General features: G+C 22.6%; 3 protein-coding genes across 4 annotated transcripts; 1 reads left to right on the top strand and 2 right to left on the bottom strand.

The window, feature by feature from the left end:
* Nucleotides 1–4: 4 nt before the first annotated feature.
* LOC122852703 (meteorin-like protein) lies at nt 5–3,112 on the bottom strand. Its single transcript, XM_044152652.1, has 3 exons — nt 2,558–3,112; nt 588–1,128; nt 5–498 (listed from the first exon to the last, which is right to left on the bottom strand). The coding sequence occupies exons 1-3, from the start codon at nt 2,686–2,688 to the stop codon at nt 286–288; spliced, it is 885 nt and encodes a 294-aa protein (XP_044008587.1). The 5' UTR covers nt 2,689–3,112; the 3' UTR covers nt 5–285.
* A 1,454-nt stretch (nt 3,113–4,566) lies between these two features.
* On the bottom strand, nt 4,567–13,953 carry LOC122852704 (EF-hand calcium-binding domain-containing protein 10-like). 2 transcript variants are annotated; one of them, XM_044152654.1, is made up of 5 exons: nt 13,885–13,953; nt 13,603–13,728; nt 10,726–10,919; nt 7,336–7,500; nt 4,567–4,667 (listed from the first exon to the last, which is right to left on the bottom strand). In XM_044152654.1, the coding sequence occupies exons 2-5, from the start codon at nt 13,726–13,728 to the stop codon at nt 4,613–4,615; spliced, it is 540 nt and encodes a 179-aa protein (XP_044008589.1). In that variant the 5' UTR covers nt 13,885–13,953; the 3' UTR covers nt 4,567–4,612. The 2 variants fall into 2 exon arrangements, with proteins under 2 accessions (XP_044008589.1, XP_044008588.1); XM_044152653.1 differs by having other exon boundaries at nt 13,603–13,807; nt 13,885–13,904.
* On the top strand, nt 7,965–8,665 carry LOC122852705 (late embryogenesis abundant protein, group 3-like). The gene is made up of 2 exons (XM_044152655.1): nt 7,965–8,092; nt 8,167–8,665. Exons 1-2 carry the CDS (start codon nt 7,978–7,980, stop codon nt 8,577–8,579), a joined length of 528 nt encoding a protein of 175 aa, XP_044008590.1. The 5' UTR covers nt 7,965–7,977; the 3' UTR covers nt 8,580–8,665.
* Nucleotides 13,954–15,351: the final 1,398 nt, after the last annotated feature.

Genomic DNA, 15,351 nt, shown 5'->3' with positions numbered 1-15,351 from the left:
TAAATTTCTTTTCTTTTTTTTTTATTAAAAAAAAACATTTATATTTAATATACAATTCTCTCTCCTCCCTGCATTAAAAAAAAAGTAAATGATAAATTCATTTTTAAATCTTAAAAAATTAATAATATCACAGTTTGTAGATTTTTTTTTTTTACATTATTTGTTCAATTAATAATATTTACACTCAACAAAAAAATATATATTTATATATATATATATGAGCTATGTACACGTTTTAAAAATTTACAAAACTTGAAAAAAATAATATAAATAAATGTTTATATTTTAACTACGTAATAAACATGGTGCACTTTGTAATTCTCTAACAGCTTCAGCCCATGTTTCAAGTCTAGGTGCACATGTAAGTGTTAAATCACCAAGTTTCTTTTTAGCCATTATCACAAATTCACCTTGACCATGTCTTGCATCACATGCTGTTGGTACACGTATTCTAATTTCTTTTTGTAGTCGTAAATCACCAGAATCAATTTCATTATCCTAAACAAAATAAATAAATAAATAAATAAATATAAATTAATTATAATTAAATAATCAACTATAATTATATTAAAAACAATAATATTTACCTCAATTTCTTCAACACGTTTAAGTGTACTTGTAACTCTAAGTACAAGCTCAGCTGAATTAATATCAGGTCTCCTTTCAACAGCACTAACAGTACCTCTTGCAACAAGATCACTTTGACAATATGTTTCAGCTAATTCCTCTTTAGTACATGGTCTACATTCATTTTCTTCATCTTGTCTTATTAATTTACCATTATTATCAAATGATTCAAAATCCAAATCATATCTCAGTTTAACAGTATTATGTCCATTATTTTGTTCATCAGCTTCAACATAAAGTGCAGCAATTTGTCCTTTTGAATGAAAACAACGATGTAATGATTCATGTTTACCATCACTTTGTGCATAAATAAGTCTTAGTGTTCCTTTTCCTTCAAGATAAACACGTGCTGGTCCTGATACTTTAATACATCCACGAAAACTTTTATTATCACTACCACCAGATAGTACAACTCTTAATGCACCACGTGGATAACGCCATAACACTGTACCTCTGGAGCAACGTAAATATACTGGTCTTACACCACGTCCACCTCCACCACTATTTTAACATAAACAAAAAAATATTTTAATTAGAAAAATTAACAATTAAATAAGCTAATTATATACCTTTAATTTTAAATTTAAATTTATTTACACAGTATGTTATTTTTAAGGGAATAAAAAAGAAATGAAAGAAAAAATATAGGTATATGTTGTTTTTTTTAAATAAATAATAAAACAAAAGTCATAAAATAAAAAGCAAAGTAGAGTAATAAAAATAAAAGATACATAAAATGAGATTTAAAAAGGAGAAAAAACGAAATGATAAAAAATCAGTACAGGATAAGAATAAGAACAAGAGAAATAACACGTTGAAGGGCGACACATAAGGCTTATGTTACTCTTTGTCATGGGGTCCATAAAAACCGGTTCAAAAGCTGTATGACCGGTTCAAAATTTTGATAAAAATTTACTTTTCACCGGAGGCTATTAAATTATCGTCTCACCTTTTACTGCTTTTATTATACATTTATGTATTTATACATTGAAGTTACAATCATCCTCTCAACTTGGTATCATTTTAACGATTTTAAATGAGTTACATGAGAAGTGAAAACAAATTAAAATTAAATTTAAATAAAAAAAGGCAATCAATGATGATCAAAACAAATTGATTGATTCTTTATTTACTCGTTTATTTTTTTTTCTTATTTGTATGCTCAATCGAAATATGAATTTTCGAAATTCGAAATTTGAATATTTCATTTAGCAAGTTTCTATAGGTGTAAATAATTTATATTTTTTTTTCTTTTTTAATTTAAACAAATGTCTAGTATTTTCAAAGACAGCATTGTCAATAAATTATTTGAAAATAAATTTTAAATTCAAAGGAAAAGAAAATATATATTCAAGAATATATTATTCAACTAAAAATTTAAATTAAAGATAAATAATTTAATGAATAGATAAATACACATAGTGACAAGAATGATATTAATGATATAAAAGAAAAAAATCTACAAGTGAAAGGCGGAATATTTTTAATTAAAATATGAGAAAAAAAAATACGTCCATAAATAGAGCAAAAGTAGAACTATTTAATTATTGTAAATTTCCTTTTTCAGTATAAAAACATTACGTTATTTCCTAGCAATTAAATAAAAGCAAATTTTTTATATCTTATGATTTCTCAAAAAAATAATATATATATATATATATATAATCACAGTTATTTACAGACATTATTGTCCGAAAAGAAAAAAAAAAAGAAGAGATTTCTTCATCATCAATTTGACATAATTTCTCTACCCAGAATTACTGCCGCAAAAATTCCAACCACAAAGAGCGCAGTTTAAAAAAAAAATATATATAAAAAGATAATAAAAAAAATACGAAAAGACGAATTATTATATGAAAGATAATAAAAAAATGGGTTAATCGTGGGTGGGCATATTTAAAATAATAAATAAATAAAAATTGATACTAACCTTCCGGTCCAACCACAAAGATCTGTTGCTGGAACATTTGAATGTGTTGGAGCAGCCGTAACATTATCAACAAATATTATCAAAACACTTATCAAAAAAATCACAATAAAACACCTTTTTATTAATTCCATTTTTATTCACTCTGCTATATCCAGTAAATAAATTATAATCAAAAAAGAAAAACTTGATTTTCTTATTTAAATTATTTCATGGAATTTTTTTTTTTTTTAATACCATAAAATAAATATATCACAGTATTGTCAATACACAATATTAACATTGAGGTCACAAAGTAATTGTGCAAATCCTTGGAATATTAAACACAATATTTTAAAATTTTTTATGCAAAATTAAACTCATTAAAACACAAAAAAAAAAAGCACACGTAATACTCAATTTTTTAAAATTAATAAGAGCATTAATTTAATAATAATTTTAAATATTATAAATAAATGTTTAAAAAAATTTATTATATTTTGGAGTAAATTTTATTTATCATCGACATGACGTATATCCTTTTCACTTGGCAGTGTGATGCAAACTGGAATGGATCGAGGATCCAGCATCGAGTTAGAGCGTTAACCCAAGGCTTTAGGGGGGCATCGAAGAGTGGTGGTTGTATGGTGGTCGTCATGGTTTTTTTATATGTGTATATATATGTGAATACGGTGGTTTTGTGTCGAGGAAAAAAAATTATATAAAAAAATAAATTATAAACGAGTATAATACAAAGTGGGGGCAATAGATCTCAGCCCCCCTTTAACAAACACACACTTGCATGAATTTTTATTTAAATATAAAAAATGAAAAAAATATATATATAGAATTGAATTTATTATTATTGTACATGGAAAAATAAAAAAAATATACAATACCACAGATGGAGTCAACTTTCGCTCTACATGTGTCATCAATAATTATTTTCGAAATCGAAAAAACAAAAGGGTTTCGTGGATTTCGATTGTAAAAAAAAATAGAAAAAAAATTTATATTTATATTTATTGATAAACAATAATAAAATTTATTAAATAAATAGATAATTTAGGTATTTTCTGAAGAAAAAAAAATGATAGAAATATTTGAAATCGAAATCAATCGAAATTTCGAAATAGAAAAAAAACCAATCGAAATTTCGAAAAAATTTTTTTTTGTTATTTACGTGAATTTAAAATAATAAAAAAATATTTTAAATTGGTATTTGAATTTTTTTAGCTAGTTTATGTCAAATTAAATAAAAATAATAATTTTATAAAATTTAAAAATTGATAAATTAATGAAATATTAAAATTCATAAATGAGAATTTCCAAATTTGGTAGGACAATAATTCATTAAATATATTTAGTATTTTTTTTTTTTCAAAAATAATATTTGTAGGAAGATATATATACGCGCATATATTTATAAAATATTTTTTTTTGCGTCAAGACAAAACTCGTAGGGAGTCGAATAAATGTTCAATTTATTATAAAAAAAAAAAATTATTTCATATTGCATGATAAATTTAAAATATTAAAATATTTTTTATATTTTATTTTTTATCTATGAGTCCAGATAAACTTTCTATTTAGATAAAAGGCAATTTTGTTGGCGACAAGACTATATTATATATATAAAATAACACGTGATTGTAAAGTCATGCTTGGGTGGAGTTAAATGTACAAGATTTAAAAAATAAAACTGGAATATCTGGGGCAAAAAAAGCGACGAAGCATGACCACGTGAATGTACATATCGTTTTTCCTAACATGTTAAATAAATGCAAAATCAGCCATGAAATAAATGTACATATAAACGTATTAAAAAAAAAAAATAAAATAAAATATTACTATCGTATAAATAACATTTCAATTTCTTTACATGAAATTTTATCATTTTAAATTTCAACGGTGTTAGAATATTAATTTATAAAAACAAAAGTATCATAATTATATTTCTCAGTAATTAAAAAAAAAAAAAATAACACACAAAACACACTGCAAACTTGCATAATAAAATCATCGTCATTATTATTAATAATATTTTTCCATTTTATTCACAAAAAGAATCAGATGATTTCATTGTTCAGACTTACCAACAAGATCAGCAAGTGCATTGACCAGCTTTTTTTTTCTGCAAATATAAAAACAATAAAAAATAATTATAAAACACAGTGTATTTTTAACAACAATTATATTCTTAAATAATAAAATTATTATTATATATTTCTTGTGGTTACAAAGAAAAGCAAGTATAAATTAATAAAATAATTGACTCAAAAGCAGAGCATATTAGTTGACGTCATATTTCGACGAGACATTAAGTTGACTCGTGTTAGATTGACTGCCACGCAATTGGATAAATTTATTATTATATATATACTACATAGCACGTGCTATAAACAAAATAAAAAAATATCAAAAATAAATAATTTACCCAAAGCTTTTTTAACAATTAATTTATGTCTATTAAAAAAATATGTTTAATATATTTTTTTTAATTTAAAATTACAATAAGATATTTGAAGAAAATAAAAAAAAATATAGTACACACATAATAAGGATAAATCAAAAGAAGAAAAAACATTAAATAAAGATTTTTTAAAAACATTATTTATTTTTTTTAAACGTATAATTTATGCAAAAAGGATTTATACGTGATTCGACAAAAAAGGTGGAACGTCAAGGTGATTACATCGTGTGCATAATGCATTTAAAAAAAAAAACAAAAATGTATATTTTTATTTTGTTAAAAAAATATATAACATTTTTTTATTTATTTTAAAGCCTAAGGTAATATTGTGTACACTGAATTGCACTCATGATGTATTTTTGACCTGAGGCAAAGTTGCCAGCACTTATCAGCAAAATTATGAAAAAATGCCGAAACACCAAATGAAAGACTCACTATTGGAAGAGACTTTCCCAATGGCAAATTTAAATTTTTTATTTTGCTTCAGGGTATATATAAATAATAATAATATTATTCCTTAAAAAATAATATTTTATGTTTATATATGACTCTTTGATCCTCCTCTATTTTTTTTTTTCGCATATTTATTTGCTTATTTATTTTTTTTTCAATATTAACATTCGTCAATATGACAGGTATCTGACCCGAGACACCTGTATGAATAAGTTGTGTGGAAATATAAAAAATAAATAGTATTTTCAAAGGAAAAAAAAAATATTTATGTGCACACAAAAGAAAAATGAAAATTTTTTAATGAAAAAAATATATTTTATTTATTTTTTTGTGTTAAATTTAATGATTTATTTGTAATAATGGTGAAGAGATAATTATTATTGACAGTGCGGAACATTCACACGGTGAAACAAATAATGAGAAATATAAAAAATAAATATATATTTAAAGATTTCGAGGATTTGATCAATGAAGAAGGTTGAGACAAAGAAAGGTAGTTTAGTTTTTTAAAACTTTTTTTTTTTTTTTCATGGATAAATAGTCCGGAGGTCATGGTTTTCTAGTACAATTTAAAGACTGACCATTGAGCCTGAGAACAGTATATTTTGCGTGTCAAACCAACCGAGAAATAATTCTATCAATTAGCATTTCTCGGTGAAATCATCACACCAAATATTCCCATGGTTAAAAAAAAAACATAAAAAAATATATTAAACTGATTTATTTTATAGATGTATAAAGTAATGCAATAGAAAAAATTATTATTTTTTTTTTGCAATGAATTATTTGTCCTATTAATTATAAATATTTTTTAGATATAAAAATTGAATTATTTAGTTTTTAATTTTGAAACTTTTGTAAATATTCAAGTGAAAATCAATTGAAAATACAATGTTAGAAAAATATGTTTAGTTTATTTGTCGGTAGACTTTAAACAAGGGTGTAAAAGTGAAAATGAAGTAAAAGAAAGTAGAATGCATGCTGAGACTCAGGTATAAGGGTATATTATATTTTATTTTTTTTATTACGTCTAAGTGCTTAGTTATGTTGTGATGTCCTTGTAAATATATTTTAGCAGATTTCACTTTTTCACGGATATTAAAATTAGGCAAAAAGAAAATTTAGAAAAGAAATAATATTTGTAAAAGTGTCAGTCTAATCTGACTGTCTTGCTTGTAACTCAACATTGACGCAAGGTCATCCCTTTACGTATAGATTACTTAGCCTGAATTTAATCTTTGATATCATATTAAAATACTTGGCCTTAATTTTATATATATTCCTTAAACTTTTATTCCTCAACCACTAGTAAAATAATAATTATACAATATCGAAATTCATAATTCTAATAAACAAAAAAATCAATTTGAATTTTAAAATAATTTTACACGTAAAAATTTCATTTTATATAATTAAAAAAAAAACCTATTTCGAAATATCGCAAGCACATTATTTCATCATATAAAAATTAACTAATTTACAAATGTCAAAATTCAATTACAAATATTATTTATATACTCATTTATAATAACAAAATATGACCTAATTTAAAAATAATTTATTTGTATATTAAACAGCTGTGTAAACATATTTTAGAATAATGATAGTGTAAAAAAAAGGAAAAAAATTAAGAAGATATAAATCAAGATTATGTAATTTATATATTTACTTGTATGTAAATTTAAAATTTGATTAATTAAATTTGTATAGGAAAATTAAAAAAAATAATTATTTAGTTGATTAATTTATATATTTATCAATTAATAATTATATAATTTTTCATGTTTTAATTGAGTCAACGATTAATATAATGAAGAAAAAAAATTTAAAAAATGTCAAATTAAAAAATAAAAAAAGTTTAAATGGGTGTACTCACGCTTCCGTTTGGAAGATATGTCTGTCAACGCGACCTTCCGCACACTCAACGGGTTTTTGATCGTATTCAGTGATTCCAAGTGTCTTCATGCCTATTCTATATTGCTCCAGGCTAATGTTACCAACACCAGATGGATCCATGGATTGATATATGCTTTCAATATGACTGAAAATTTAAAACAAAAATTTTAATTAATTTTTTTAGATTAAAAAAACCAACACAAATTGTAAAATTTTTATTTGATAATTATTATAAACAAATATCCTTGAAATATTAATTTTAAATTTAATCAATATTAAATTTAAAATAATAAATAAAACAAAAAGATATTTTGATTATAAAAAAATTACAATTTAATTTTTATTTTTAAACCATAATTTATGAAATTAAATAAAAAAATAAATGCTTAATATTTTTAATCATTTGATTTATATTTTAATATATTTTAAAGATATTATTTTTCAAAATTTAAAAATATATATTTCAAGATAAACTTTATTTAAACAGTTGAAAAAGTAATGATTAATTAAATTTTTATTAAAACACGTGTGAATAAATCAGGTCATATATTTTATGATTGTGAGTATATAAGAAAATTTTTAAAACATATTTTATCATCAGTAAATTGTAGTTGAAGTAATAATGTGGTCGAAACAAGGAATCTTTGGAAGTTTTTTAATTTTTGTGGTGATGATATCACTGTCATCATCATCACCAATTCAAGAAGAAGAATCTCATCCAACACCAGACGATTTTAGTAAGTATAAAAATCATTAAAAATATTTTTTCTATCAAATATTAATTATAATTTTTTTAAAACAAATTATTTAGATGAATTAGATCCAGTTGTTTTGAAAAATTTGACAGATTTTTTCAGTCAAAATTTTAATAACTTGACAAATGCCTATGAAAAAGGTAAAGAATCAACATTTGATGTACTTAATAATTTGAAAGATAAATTTAATGATGCATATGAAAAAGCCAAAGAAAAAGCTGGTAATGCATATGAAAAATCAAAAGAAAAAGCAACTGATATCTATGAAAAAACTAAAGAAAAAGCAGCCGATGTTTATGAAAAAACAAAAGAAAAAACAAGTGATGCATATGATAAAATTAAAGAAAAAGTACATGAAGTTTATGATAAAATAAAAGACAAAAATTCAACAGATATTATTGAAAGTGCATATGATGAAGCAACAGCTATTATTGAAAGTGAATTAGAAGCTTCAAAAAATGAAGAATAATGAGGAGACTACAAACGAATTTAAAATAATGTAAAAAAAAAAAACAAAAACGCTTTTATCTTGTTTAATATTAAGCTCTACTATACAGGAAATGATTTTATGTAAAAAAATATAAATAAATAAAGTAATTGTAGATTTTATAATAGCTTGTTATTTTTTATAATAATTCCTACATATTTTTATTCGAATTTTTTTCGTATTTATGTAAATAGTAATGATTTTTATCAAAAAAATTAACAACAAAATAATCTATTAGATGATTAATAATGCTCTAAAATAAATTTCAAAATATAAAAATAAAATAGTCAATTAATGTTGAAATTTAATGATCAAGTTAACGTTTAATAATTTTTTTTTCATATATAAAAATAATAATTTATAAATATTTATTTAATTATTTAACAAACACACACAAAAAAAAAAAAAAAAGTTAATTAATTAAAATTCTTTATAATCATTGTTCAAACAGCTATTTAATTTTTAATGCAACAAATTTATTTAGGTCATATTTGTTGAATTATAATAAATTATAATATTCAATTTAATTTTGTTAAATTTTAAAAATGATAAATGACGAGACAAATTAAGATATTAATTTTCGTCAAGTTGAACATGAAAATTTGCAAAAAATAAAATAAAAAAATGTTATATATTAATAAAGCCATATGATGATTTAAAAAATTATTTAATATTATTCTCTGTTCATGTGACTGATAAATAAATAAAATTATAATTAATTGTTTTTGATTAAGTATATATTTAATTAAAAACAATATTTATATTATCAAAATTTTTGTCTGTATACGTATTTAAAGACTGAAAATTAATTGGTCATATCAAAACCAAAATAATCATTCACGTACAATGTACTTTATTCAATTTATATTTTTAATATTTTTTGTCATCTTGATAATGACATCATCAACATTATCATCATCATCATCTTCAATGACAAAACTCAACAGTAAGTTAATTTAAAATTTAAATAATTTATATTTAACCAAAATATATATAATTTTGTTTTATTTTTATTTAAAGAGAGATCAACTAGTTCAATAATTTTCGAGTTTATAAACAACGATGAAAAAATTATTAATGATAAAGGAGAATTAAAGATTAGAAAATTGTCAACTGTAGAAAATCTAATCGAACAATTAAAAACTAGACAATTGGTAACTGAAATAATACCAACTAAACGTTTTGAAAAAGCATAATTTAAATTATTTTTTTAATATTGTTTATATTTTATTTATATTGTAAAATAAATATAAATTTTATTTATTCAATAATACTTTTTTCTTATATTATTTATCATAGTTATTTATAAAAATTTTCAGTAGTGATAAGTAGAGTGAAGAAATATTCTTCAACATCGAGAGACAATTTGTTGTCGGGTTTTGTTGATTATAGGTGGCTTGTGACTGGAAATATTAACCGAGCTTTGATGTTTTTTTTTTTTTTTTAAAAAAAGGGATAAAAGGGATAAAACAATTTAAAATTAAGAAAAAAAAAATATAAAAGGATAAAATGAAAAGATGACTCATGCCAAATGTATATAGAAATAAAAAAAAAATATATATATTTTAACTAGTTTCTATTTTAAAATATAAAATTGTTCATTTCCGTTTGACTAAATCTGTCAAAATAAATTCAAATAAATTATAACTTGTTATTTTTTTTTGTTTTAATTTCAAGAAAAATTATAAATGTTCCTTTTTTTTTTCCTCAAACACACAAGATTCATTTCTTTCAATTATTTATTTATTATTATATAATATATTATTATTATTTTGTTGAATAAAATATAAAAAAAATATAAAAAAAATACTGGCGGTTAAATTTTTAAATTATATTGAACATTAATATTATAGTAATAATATTTTCAATTCCATTTGTCACGAGTATAATATATCCCACAAAATTAGATACTCGAATGACTTGAAAATAATAATAAATATAAACGAGAAATCTTGATGAATTTGTAACCATCACTTTGTTGATTTGTTTTTTTATTTTATCATTGAGTCAATGACAACGGTTATTTCAATTTTATTTAAATTTTATTTTTATCTCATTTATTTTTCAGTAAATTCAGTTAAGTATATATATTTATTTAATAATAATAAAATTTTTTTAAAATATTTACCGGTTTGTAAAAAGCAGTGGTGGATCACCAACACCCAATCGAAATAGCTGGCATTTTGTCAGAAGATCCGATAGATATTCATGTGGATCTTCAGGTTCATCAACCAGCAAATGTCCAATAAGATAATTAAAAAGTTCATATATTTTATGCTGATTTAAATAGCCTTGTGCTTGTTGCTGAATACTCGATATATCCTGAAAAATAAATAACTAAAATCAATCCTCTAATTTTTTGTTAGTTAAAATTTTACATGTTTTTTTTTGTTAACAATAAAAAAATGTAAATATATTCTATTATTGCGTGTTAGAAATTTGATTTTTGGTATTTGAAAAATTTCATAAACCCTTGAGGCAAATTCTTTTCAATTTTACCCGAAAAAAAATGATTTTAAAATTAAAAAAAAATAAGAAAAACAAATTAAGGGTAATAAAATATGTTCATAAAAAAAAAATTGAAAATAACGGTTGGTATGTATCCAAATACCACAATATATTAGTGGGCTAGAATTGAAAAACAACAAAGTTAAACGTTCCGGATTTTTTAAAAATTGGTCTGCTGATTCATCAAAAAATTTCTCAATGCCAATATGATGATCGAACAGCTCAAAATTCAACTAGAATGGGTTATAATAATAACAACAATAATAATTGTTTTATAGCCCAAAGGGACCAATCAAATTTTTTATATACCTGCATGTAATTTTACCTGACTCAACACTGTAAGCTATATCAAGCTTGTAAATTTATTTATCAAAAAAAAAATTATTTCAAAAATCTCTTGGTTTTCATATGTGTATTATAAAAAATTAGTTGACAAATATATGTACTTATAATGTCTAACGTATAATTATAAAATTATTGTTATATTTTTTTTTTTTTTACAGACTAAATGTCTTGAAAATAAATTAATAAATCATCAAGGTATATTAAAATTCTTCCACATTTAAAATGATTTTATTCATATAGAATTTCCGTGATATGATATGTGAAAAAACAATTAATTATAAACAATTAAATTTCTCGAGACAGTTGACATTATTTAGACGAAAAATTCTTATGGAAAAATTGTCTATTAAATTTGATTCTATATGGAGATGAATTTAAAATAAAAATGAATTTTCATTTGAATGATATTGCTAATTAAAAATAGAAAAATTAATTAATTTTATTTAAATTTTGGTACTGTATAAATCATTGTACTTTTGAAGAAGATATTTTTGAATTTTATATTTTTCTGTTTATAAATTTATTCAATTTATTTAACAATCCAATAAATATCTTAACAAAAAAAAATATATGTTAACTTGTTAAGTATCCTCCCGACAATATATACATATATTGTAAATGTTTATTACCGTTTTGTTATTTACCGCAATACACCTCATCATCATCCTGTTTTTCTTTATTTTTTTTATCATCTTTTAAATTTTTTTTTCATCCTTTGTTTAAAATTTATTCTCTTACTATCATTACTTTTATTTATTTCAATTTTTTTTTTTTTCCATACTCCTGCACTGAATTACGCTTCATTGCCCTCAAGATATTACAAAAATATTTTTCAATGAATATATTATATTGAAAAATAAAGTTAAAAATTTTAAAATGAAAAAAAAATTAAATTTAAATATATATATAAAAAACAAAAAACACCGGAAGCTTTTTTTTTTTAAAGGATCATTTTTAATTTTTAAATAAAATTTAATTATTATAATTGATTTATTCAATTTATATTAATATTAATCAATAAGCCCGCATTGACACAATGGATTACCAAATTCTCCATCATACAATAAATTAAATTTAAATAATAATTTTATATTTATTATTATAATAATATAATAAATAGATTTTTTTATATTTTTTTTATTTTACAAAAGAATTTTAAATTATATTCTTTGTGTATATAAAAGTCGAGGGGTAGTTGTGTGTTATAGGGGGCTGGGCCACGTGTCGTCCACGCGAAGAGGGGCCGCCAAAAAAATATCTTCCCCCGCGTCTGGACTCGACAGGAGTCGGATATGACGTTTACATAGCTAACCGTGGGAAATTTTATTTCTGCACACGCATTACTAACTATATGTATAATGCACAACCATAATGTGTGACGTCTTTATTTTACAAATAATAACAATAAAAAAACCATATAAAAATTCAAAAAAATTCAAAGTATTTATTATAATTTTTAAATAAAAAATTATTATTTGTTTATTTAAAAATAATATCAATTTACGTGGTTAAATTTATATATTTTTCAAGTACATATATGAATAGTCAAAAATAGAAAAATAAAAAACAAGGTTAACGGGGTAAATCGTAGGTAAAACGGTAAATTAAATCCCACGCGTACAATTACATCAATATAATAAAACGTGTGGCTCACTTGTTCATCTCTCAAGAGGGTTCAAGCTATTATTAAAAGTCTTGGTTATTTTATATAGTTGGTTTAAAGTGAGCAAGTACGTGTAATAAAAAGATAAATGTATATGTATATATAATTTTTATGTGTATATGTACATCTACACGCGATTATAAAGAATTTTTTTTTTTCTCCCTTGGGGTCGATTGCAGTAAAGGGCATATTATATGGGTATATGCTCAAGTCAAGAGAGAGAAGTCGATGAACGAGCCTGTGGGAAACTTAAAAATTTCACATACAAATACATGGTGTATTTGAATGAATTCATATGGATTGTAGGTGCAGAGATATATTGTCTATTTTTTTTCGATTTTTTTTTTGATAAAATTAATTGATAAATAAACCAAAAAAAAATTGATTAAGAAAAACTTTTTGAAAGCTAATTTTAACGCAAAATTAATGTTAAATTTTTGATGATAATTAATAATAATATTTGTAAAATATAGAGAAGTAAATTTGTACTTGTTTTGAATTGCTAGAAAAATAATTTTGATCATCTGTCCCATGAAGATTTGATCCTTCCGTGTAATTTTCTAATTCAGTCGGTATTTTTGATGAACTACCACTCCCTTCAGTCTCATCTTCCATCTTTATTATCAAATCAATAGATTTTTATTTATTTTTATTTGCCTATTGTATTTTTTCACACTCAACAGGAAGACTGTTGCTAATATCCACCCACAAAAAAAAAAAAAAAAATATAATACTCCGTAAAATATAAATTTTTAGAAAATAGAAATTTACTTTTGACAACTATTTTTCACGTGTATTGAAGATAATCATATAATCTTTTTTTATTTTTTTGCTGTCTCATCTTTTTTTTTCTTTTGTTTGAAAATTTTCATTTGTTTTTTTGTATTTTAAAAATTTTTCTTCTTTTCATGCAGAGTAAAATCTTCTTTAATATTTTTTGAGCTTTGATAATTCTTGGTTTTTTGTAATCATTAAATACTCAGAATATAAATGTAATTTATTTGCTTATAATTGAAGAAAAATTATCAAATTTTATATGACTTTTTATTGATAAAGTAAAAGTATGAAAAAAAATTACATCAAATGACTCAAAAGGATCGATGTTTCATGTTTAAATTTTTTGTTTTTTGGTTTATTCAGTATTTTAATTTTTTTTTCTTATTAAATTCTTATGTTTTTGCAATATAAAACCTTTTTGGGCTGAAGTAGATTGCAAATGTTACCTCTGTCTCTCTAAGAATAAAACCGGTCGTTCGATTTCTTCGGTAAATATTTATTATGTTTGTCTCTAGTCTCCTTTCTTTCGAAAAAAAAAAAAAAAACTTCAAGCAGCAGGAGCAGAAGCATAAGAGGATTACATAAAACACAACTTAAAAAGGAAAAAAAAGAAAAAAAAAAAAAAATAAGATAATCAAAAGAATGATGACAAAGATGATTTTCCAAGAAACCCTTAGACAACCCCTTTTCAATCGACCTTTAAAGGCTCGTGCCTTTTCTTTCACATTTAAGATCGAGACAGATGATATTTGTCTCAAAACTATTTTTTATTTTAAAGTTGCCGACAAACTACAAACAACTGCATAATCATTGATTTTATATCAAACTATTTATTTCCATCTTTCATCATAAAACATTTGAGGTTTTTTTTTTTATTTAAAAACTCCAAGTCAAATTTAATACAAAAATATTTGATATTTTTTGAGTTAAAAATGTATAATCATTGTGATATTTATTATTTCTATATGTATTTTTTTTTATTCACTCAGTTTGTCTTTGTATATTGAAAAAAAAAAAAAGGGTAAAGAGAATGAGAAATCAAAAGCCAAAATAAAATAACAACGATCGAGATTCAAGAGCCGATCTGGTTAAAAACGAGCCGATAAATTAGACAGGCGCGTGCGACACAACGAAGGTTACTTCTTTCCTACATAAATACATACATTTAAAATTGTGTGCTACATTATTTAATATTATTATGTTGAATAAAAAAAATATAAATATTTGTTTGCGCAAAAGTAAATGTCGATGGTGAGTTATATTTTTCGAATGAACACAAAGCAACATGATTAATGTCGTTGCGTACCCCGGGTAAAAAAATTAAGTCTTTTTGGGATCTCATAAAGATCTCTCCTAGATCTCGTTTGTGAGACGGATAGAGATTTTTCACAGACAAATTGAAGAAGAATTGAAAGAAAATTATAGTTATATAGACGATAAAAAAATTTCCCAGTGACAGAG

This window comes from Aphidius gifuensis, linkage group LG3 (genome assembly GCF_014905175.1).
Source record: "Aphidius gifuensis isolate YNYX2018 linkage group LG3, ASM1490517v1, whole genome shotgun sequence".
Taxonomy (NCBI): domain Eukaryota; kingdom Metazoa; phylum Arthropoda; class Insecta; order Hymenoptera; family Braconidae; genus Aphidius; species Aphidius gifuensis.
This window is presented reverse-complemented; position numbering and strand designations above follow the sequence as displayed.